This window comes from Agrilus planipennis, unplaced genomic scaffold (genome assembly GCF_000699045.2).
Source record: "Agrilus planipennis isolate EAB-ADULT unplaced genomic scaffold, Apla_2.0 scaffold132, whole genome shotgun sequence".
Lineage (NCBI taxonomy): Eukaryota > Metazoa > Arthropoda > Insecta > Coleoptera > Buprestidae > Agrilus > Agrilus planipennis.
The window spans coordinates 684314-692912 of record NW_020442448.1 but is presented as its reverse complement, the minus strand read 5'-3'; the positions used below and the strand labels follow the sequence as shown (position 1 = coordinate 692912).

The window sequence follows — 8599 nt, the reverse complement described above, 5'->3', positions numbered from 1 at the left end:
AGCTGATACACAGCTCAGGAGAACATGAGAAACGGAAATTTACCAAAATATTAAAACTATATTTACAATTTATCCCACTAGCCCGTTGCTTCGTAAGCGAAAATAATAAAAATTATAATTTTGGACCCGAATTTGTAAAAATAAAATCCCAGCAGAAATAAATTGACTAGGTATTTTAGTTGATATTACAAATTTAATTGTAATAATTAAGAAACCTGAAATCATTTTTAAAAAAACATGTCCAAATTGAGATTATTACAAGTTACCTAATAAATTCTACCACTTCTACGGCAAATTCAGTCATTTACCATCGAAAATTGTAATTTTTGCTTTGTCATAAAAATTTAGTTTTTTTCCGTGAGGCGAACTAGAAAATTAAGAAATTTTAAACGATAAACTGAAGAACTTCTTGCTGCATCTCGGAGAAAGCCAATAATCAAAGTGATATTGATACGATCCACCCTGTATCTAACTACTAGAGACTCTTAGTATAGTAACGTTGTTTCATGTCAAGTACATAAAAACTGCGAATATGTCTTGTACTTAAAATTGGCATTTAGATAAAACAAAATGTAATAACGTTGTCCTTCATCAGATGTTCTAATTACGAGGGCGGTTCAATAAGTACCCGTGTTTAAAGACAGAGGACGTTCCTGAAGGAAATTGGTGCCATCTATCAAACCACGTCAAAACGAATTTCAGACTGATTGATAGGTAAGTTTGGATTTGGCAGCCATTCGACTGAGACGTGTTTCGTTATTTTCGCTAAGATGGAAAAAGAGCAGTATCGTTCGGTAACTCGCTTTTTGTTTTTGGATGGGAAGAAATGCGAGGAGATGAAAACAAAGTTGGATACTGTTTATGGAGACATTTCGCCATCTACGACCACAGTTAGATATTGCTTCAACGAAGTTAAACGTGGGCAAAGATCCGTTTTTGATAGGAGCGACCAGGAAGCCTGGCAAACGTTGTTACCGAGGAAATCATTTTACGGATTTTTTAGGAAAAGGAAGAACGATCACTGGACAATACTACAGTGAGTTATTGGAGCGTTTCGACAAAAAATTGAAGGAGACACGGACGCATTTGACGAAAAAGTAAAAAAATGGCAGAGTCGTTGGGAGAAGTGTATCTTTCTAAAAGGGGACTATGTTGAAAAATAAAAAAAACATTAAAAAAAAGGTGTCTTCATTTCTAACACGGGTACTTATTTAACCGCCCTCGTACTGTAAAGCATATTTCTTATCATACATTAACACACTGATGACAGGTATCAATTCTAAGCATTTTGCATTATTTATGTTTATATAAAAAGGACGACTTTGAAGAAGAAGATCCCATTATACTCTTAAACTGTCAAGATCGAACATTTAACTTTGATAGCTGTTGCAATTGGTGTAGTCATTATCAGGATTGCAACAATATCTTTTAAAGTGATTCGGATAGGTAATACGGTTTTACCTATCAGACTTTTGGATTTTTCGATGAATTTTTAACAGGCAGAGGTGGTATAGGTAATATTTTTCGTGTAATTGACCGTACAATGAATTTGTATTGGATTATATCGACAAAAGCTCACCGTTATGGTACTGGAAACAATTCGTCACCCGGTGGCAGTAATGGCGAGCAACAATTCACTTTGCCACCGAGCGGCAAAACGGTCGTATATAGACTCCTGATTTATAACGATTTAATATTTATTTTGATGGGTGAAATTTGGCGTAACTAAAGTCCCGTTATTCGAGAAGGGTCGTCCAGCTGTTCGGTTATACTTTATAAAGCACATAATGGCTAATAAAGAGAACTTTCCGTCGCTGCGAACCTACATAAAAAGGGTCACAATTGCTCACACGGAATTCAATTTTGATGACACCAAAAGAAATAAATGGATTTGCCGGCAGATTTTATATGCCTTCGAATGGACAGCATGAAGTTTTTACCTTAGGTCATTTTGTAATTTAAAACTTGCTGTTCAAAAAACATAATTTTTAGATTGAAGTTATAAAACAACAAATTGTATAACGATTCCGTTTGTTGAAACACACACAAACCAATTTTAACCATCAATCCTTGGTTTTAACTTTTCTCCATTAGTTTTTACTCATTTGAAGCTACATGAGTATTTTATGAGAAAAATTATTTCCTTTATCGTTTAGGGATACTTTTTATTCGAGAAATGAATCCATTTCTATAAATATTGTTAAAAAGACTCTACATCTTTAGTTGTGACTGTTCAATTTAGGTATTCCGGACTCGTACATATTCGAATATACGTTATGTAGTTATATAGAATTGCGATTGGAAACGGCGGAAGAGGAATAATATGGCCAGTGCCTATGGGGCGCTGTAATTTTGGATGATTTATCGACGGATTATACTGACGTCCGTGGTTCCGCGTTCCGTAGGACGATTCCTGGAATGGTCTCTGGTGCCTATGGTTTGATAACCGCGATTTGATTTCCGAGAAAAGATTCCAGCCATGATATATTGCTGCTTTAACCGTTTGATGTAGTAGATATTGGTTTAAAGTTACCTACACATAACAGTCAGTTGTTATAAAGCGAATTTTTATTCAAAAGTTTAAATCATTGTACGTACTATACCTACTCCTTATTCGGTAATTTCTTTTTTTAAAAAGGAATTCATACTTTTATAGGATCTTGTTCTATCCAAACTTAGATTTTTGAAAAACGAGTTAAGTATTTATGATGTGGCAATGCCGTCTACTGGGTTTTATTAATCTCTTTTGGATTATTCAAAAACTGTAACTAAACTATAGCCCATTCTTGTATCCAAAAAGAAAACAACAAAAGTGCGTCTAATAAAGTGATCGTCAATGTTAATGTACAATCTTACCATTGCCAAACGCTATAGGTACAAGTTTGTAAAGGCTTTCGTGGCCAGTCGATGAACTAATGATGTCCTGATTCGGGTCTAAAGGCCTAAAGGACATCCACTATCGGAGATGTAAGGATCTCTGAAGAAGCTCGCCACCCGTGCTAGCAAAATGTTAAGGAGCAACCAACCGACCATTTTTTAAACTTCCACACTTCCGAAGCAAAATTGAAAATGATGTTCCAAAAATGTTTATTGTGTCTAAATTATTTAAAATTTTATGAGATAAATACCTAAATAAAAATTTTTATTTCTGCATGGAAAAATTTCAACGGATTTTTTTAGACACTAAATTTTTTTAATATATTGTACTTGAATTCTGTAACCGTTTTATTGCTTAGACATCATATCCAATTTTACCTTTTGCTACTGTCTCATTCTTATATTCTTAAACGTTTTTAATATACCAAGTCAAATATATTCAGTATTTAAAACACAATAAGGCTATAAAAACGTTTTTATTATGTAGGTATAATGATACACTGTCAGCTATGAAATAAATCATTTTTTCTTTCGTGTTTGTAGCTTAAACTCGCGTAACTTTTCTAATAACTAATATTAGGTAAGTAGGTACCTGATACACAAGTACGTGTTACCGTGAATACAATAGGTAACTTACCACCGCCCATCAGTCACTTCGTCTTCAATTTTTTGTGACGGTGTATGAATGTGTGCTTATAAAAACTTAGTTTTGGTACCTAAATAGAAGGGGACGGACGAAAGAAGAGCGATGGGAGCTCCGAAAAGCAGATTTATTTTTAATAATGGCCTGATCGCATGAGTGAACTTCCCCCCAAGTAAATAAATAATGCGGTTATTACACCTCAGCAGATGCGCTTTGGTACGCAGGCGCAGTTGCCCTTTAAGGGTACGGGGCGTGAATGGCTATAGGTAGACTTACGGCGCAACCGTAATTCGATATATGAAATTTTCGATTTTCGCTCTCTCTCTTTTTAACGTCTTTTTCTCTCATTGTATGATGTTGATCCTTCGTCCTTATTACGCGCTGTTGGTTAAGACGTTTTAGGGCTGACAATAATAACACTACCCTACCTAAAGTAACGTATTCGGCGACCGTTGCGTTCTCGCACTCCCTGCAGGAACGGAGGGGCGAGGAAAACCTTAACGACACTAATTTAATCGAATGAGCTTGCGATCTAATGGAAAAACTGTCACAAAATGATTCCTACGAAAGAAACTTTTGTTTACGAGGTGATGTTTAAAAGGGTCCTTTTATTCGTACACACCATGGATTAGTGCACTACAATTTCTTTATAAAGTAACAAAGAATTACCTATACATATCGACAGAGGGGGGGGGTCTCAAATATGAAAACTAGGAATTAAAATTTCATTTTCACTTTTTGACTTTTCCGACCGTAAACTCAAAAGTTTAATTGATAAAGGTAATTTTCGATTTCAAACGCTTATAATTAGTGGAATATTTAAATATTTCTGTAAGGAATTTAATTCTCTGTATATAATCTATAGACATTTGGGGATGTTGCCCGGCGTAGTGTAATCTTTACTTTTCCCCCATTACATTTTTAAGAAAAAAGATAAAACTTGCAAATGTACGTATACTACAACTAATATCATATAGGTTATTTTTTAACTGACAATGTTGCATTTAATTATTATTCGTTATTCATAATGACATTTCGAGTCTTAACAGATACACGTGGAAACTTTTTGCTTACATGAAACAATAAATTAAAAGCGATCAATTTTTCAATCATAAATAGTAACATAAAAGGAACGTGCACGCCATGTTCTAGTGGAGTGACATTTAAGGCTTGAGGTACCTAGTACCTATTCCATTCGTCGGTTTTCTCGATTGTTGTCAAGGTTCTTGTTCCGCTGCATGCTACACTTTGGTTCATGTTTATAGTGTTACATGAAGTAGGTACATGTTTTCATTGTAACTTTTGTAGCTGTTGTTTTATTTGTCATGTTTTACATAAACTGCCAATCGGTCGATAGTAGATAGCAGTTAACTGTTAAACACCTCATTAGTAACATTTTTGTGGTCAAACACGCATGCATTAGGTATTTTTGTTTTTATTTCTTGTTGACTCGAAGTAATAGCAATTAATGATATCGCTGCTATCTGTTAAGAACTATCAAAACTATTGAAATTGTTATTTTTACCCTATCAACTAATTTTTAATTATTGTTTGTGTAAGAGTTATAATGTTTCGGGGTTTAAAACGTTTAAGTTGTGGGAAGGGTTGCCAATTTATATTATCTTTTGGACTTGTTTCCGTATTGTTTCATCATCATCATAAGGTCGTCAGTCCTAAGACTGATTATACACGCACCTCTATCTTTTCCTATCCTTCGCATTTCGGTAAAACTAGAACATCCCACACCCTTAACTATTTGCGAACATTAATGTAATCTAGGTGTACCTATATTCCTCTCTCCATGAAATTCATATTCATCGTCATCATCATAAGGTCGTCAGTCCTAAGACTGGTTGGACACGTACCTCCACTCTTTCCTATCCTGAGCTAAACTTCGCATTTCCCTAAAACTANTTTTTTTTCGGGTAAAATTACCCGGTACTGCTGGGTACTCGGCGTTATTATCCGGTACCGGTGAGGATCCTAAAAAAATTACCGAATCCACCGAGTACCGGATTCAAACCGGATACGCGGCCCATCTCTGCCTATAACCATTAATTAATTGACAGGTTCACGCTTTTAAAGCAGAAATTTATAAAATTAAGCAATGTCATCAATATTGTAAATATAAAATCAGATAAACAGATTAGCAATTTGATAAACCGTATCATATTTTGCATCAAGTAATAAGTCAAATCAGAAAAATATCGACTGCAAATTAATACGATATCACAATGTAATATTCGTACACGTGTATAAGTCCGTACCTGTTAAAAAATTAAAAATGATTTCCTATTAGTAGTGCACATGTAAAATGTTGATTATACAATAAACGAAGTCAGTATTACGAGGTCAGTCAAGTATGAATGAGTGCTGCAGTAGTATACATATAAACAATATATTTAAATTTAATTGCTTCGTTATCTGTAAGTATTGTACTACACTTAATATACTATACTGGAAAGTAAAGTATTATTTTAAGTTTTTCCGCCTAAGAAATTAAAATTTTTAAAGGCATAGTTTAGGTTTAGATCATCTCCGGAAAAACTGCCAGTTATATACTTTAAACAAGTTATTTTGTTTAAGGATTAGTCTCTCTGTTATATAAAAATAGTTTGTTTTGCCAAAAATTTCCGTTTCCAATAGGTAATCACAATGGGGACAATGTTATTAGCATTTGTATGTTTTCAAACATTTAGTTTTTAATACAATGGAACTTCTATAACTCGAGATCTATTCTAACTAACATTTTTTATTCTCTTATCTAACATTATGAAATAGTAGATTTGTCGGATTTCGTAGAATATAGTAGATTACGCACCTCAGGGTGAAAGTGAGCTATATCATACTGCGTGTCTGCCACCCTCGTCTTCTGTTCGGGTGGTAAGTGACTGCCCGCTTACGCCCTGAGGCTATTTCGCTATGTCGAGATATCCGAATGTTCGAATATTCGAACACTATGTCCAGAAAATTACAAGGCACTGTAGGTGCGTAGAGGAGCACGAGGAAGTTAGAAGAGAAACTGTTATGGGTGAGCAGTGACGTCCTAACAATATCAAGGTAGGAGAAGACTCTAACTCGGTCCTAAGAATGCTCCCCGACAATGGAAAAATAAAGGAGGACAACAAGCCTGGCAAGAAGTGGCTGCTAAATCTACTGAAGTGAAGTCGTTATGGATCCAATGGGACTCTATTGTTGACGAATATGGTCTCCAGAAGAGGATGGTAGAAAGCCAGGATGGTACAGGGAGCATATATCAACAACTGATTTACTCAGCTACAAAAAAAAACTTTTGGGCGTATCATTTCCATCAGACGCTAATGCTGGTGGGGCGGGCAGTCTCTCCGGACTACGGCGGAAGGGCCTCATTTCAGGAATCGTATGAATGGGTGGGTGGTGGTTCGGATGAGAAAGGTAAGATGGATAAAATAAAGACAGAAGAGAATGAAAGATTATCTGTGGAATATTACTGCCCCAGCATTTGCCTAAGTGATCCAAGGAAACCACAAAAAAACTTGAACTAAGGCAGACGGACCCGGAATCGAACCAGCGCCCTCCCTAATGCTAGGCACTGGTCTAAATCTCTAGGCCATGCATAAGCACAAATGCAACAGCGTTCCTAATACATCAGTATATTAATATCGGCTGCCCATTTGGGAGAATTGGCATAGATGTTGCAGATTACTTAACTCGTAACTGAGTTTTGGATAATGCGCATGTGCCAATCGTAGTAAAAAAATCAAACGATCATATCATATAACTAAAAGAATGTAGTAACTAGATTCCGTTTTTCTATGTCAACTTGATGTGTACGTTTACAATTAGTCGACTGTCTTGCGAATGTTTTTCTCCGAGAGCTACCATTTGCCATTAATTCAGTGACAGTTAATAATTGTTGCGTAAGAAAAAGTACGGGCAATGTGTGACATGCACGCTGCCGAATGGCATGTTTTCAAATAAGGAGTAGCATTAGCTATTAGCGGTGTTTTGCTGCCGTCATAATGACGTTATAACTGCGGTTTTATACATGTGTATGAAATTAATTTTTAAACACAATCAGCCATCGGTACGTGATAAGTTTCCAGTCGAGAACATAGTTGCTTAGTGGCAAACTTAATGTCAGTTTAATTACTTCGCTCTGGACAGGCTGCTTTTTCCACGCCGCGATTTATACGATTCGTGCAGTTTATATATCCGCACAATCATTCAATAAAGATTAATTCTTACGCATTAATTAAGTATAGTGGACGAAATTCTTGAAGAAAATACATGTAGATAGCGAAAGAATGACGATAAGTTCGAATGCTCCACCACATGAAGGTTTTTGTAATGTTCTAACTCCAAAAAGCTGAATGATGTTAATTTGGTTTTTAAATATGGGATACATGGAAATTTCAGCGTGTTAGGATATCCCTGGGTTCAAGTCCTAGATAAAGAACACTATTAGTAAGATAATCAAATTCGATGTGTTTTTGTAACTCGAATATAAATTCAGATTTATCGTAGCATTCTAAATAACTGCAGCTAGATTGTATCATCTCGATTTTTTGAAATTTGGATAATTTTGGGGCGAAATTTTATTAATACTCAATGAGCGTAAAGGCGATGGATTTGACTTTTTAAAGTTTGGTTTTTTTTTAAATAAATTAGACTTTATTCGGCAGTTTAGAAGACACTGGAAAATTGAAACGCGAGAAAACCGTTATTGTCTTGCAATCATACTATCTTATCTTGGATTTGTGTCCTAGGCCGCCTATGTTCGATACCCAGCATGTTTTCGTTTAATTATGTTCTTTAATTAAAAATCACTGATTTTGACGTACCTATTGGGATCCGTCAAATGGGAGGCGCCGATTAGGGAAAATTTATCGTAGTTCCTATGGTGTACCGTGCAATTTCCAAGTTTTTAAATTACGATAAAATGATAAGTATTGACACAATATGTGATTGGGCTGACACAAAGCCTCGGAAAGGAAATTTCGTTGTAGGTGAGCGTGTTTTTAATGCCAATCACATTATAAAATTCGGAAATAACAAATCCGGAAGCTAGCCTTCAAATTCCGTCAAGTTTACTGCCTA

At 35.4% G+C, this 8599-nt stretch overlaps 1 protein-coding gene across 3 annotated transcripts in view; it reads left to right on the top strand.

The window, feature by feature from the left end:
* LOC108737349 (homeobox protein araucan) overlaps positions 1 to 8599 on the top strand; it is a 66004-nt gene that overhangs the window by 13351 nt on the left and 44054 nt on the right. Inside the window, exon 1 of one of the 3 annotated variants that reach the window (XM_018470166.1) lies at positions 4761 to 4796. The exons of the other annotated variants lie outside the window; for them this stretch is intronic. Coding sequence (XP_018325668.1) covers positions 4776 to 4796 — 21 coding nt within the window. The 5' untranslated portion in view covers positions 4761 to 4775. Of the gene's footprint in view, positions 1 to 4760; positions 4797 to 8599 lie in introns of those variants that run through there. 3 annotated transcript variants of the gene reach the window in all.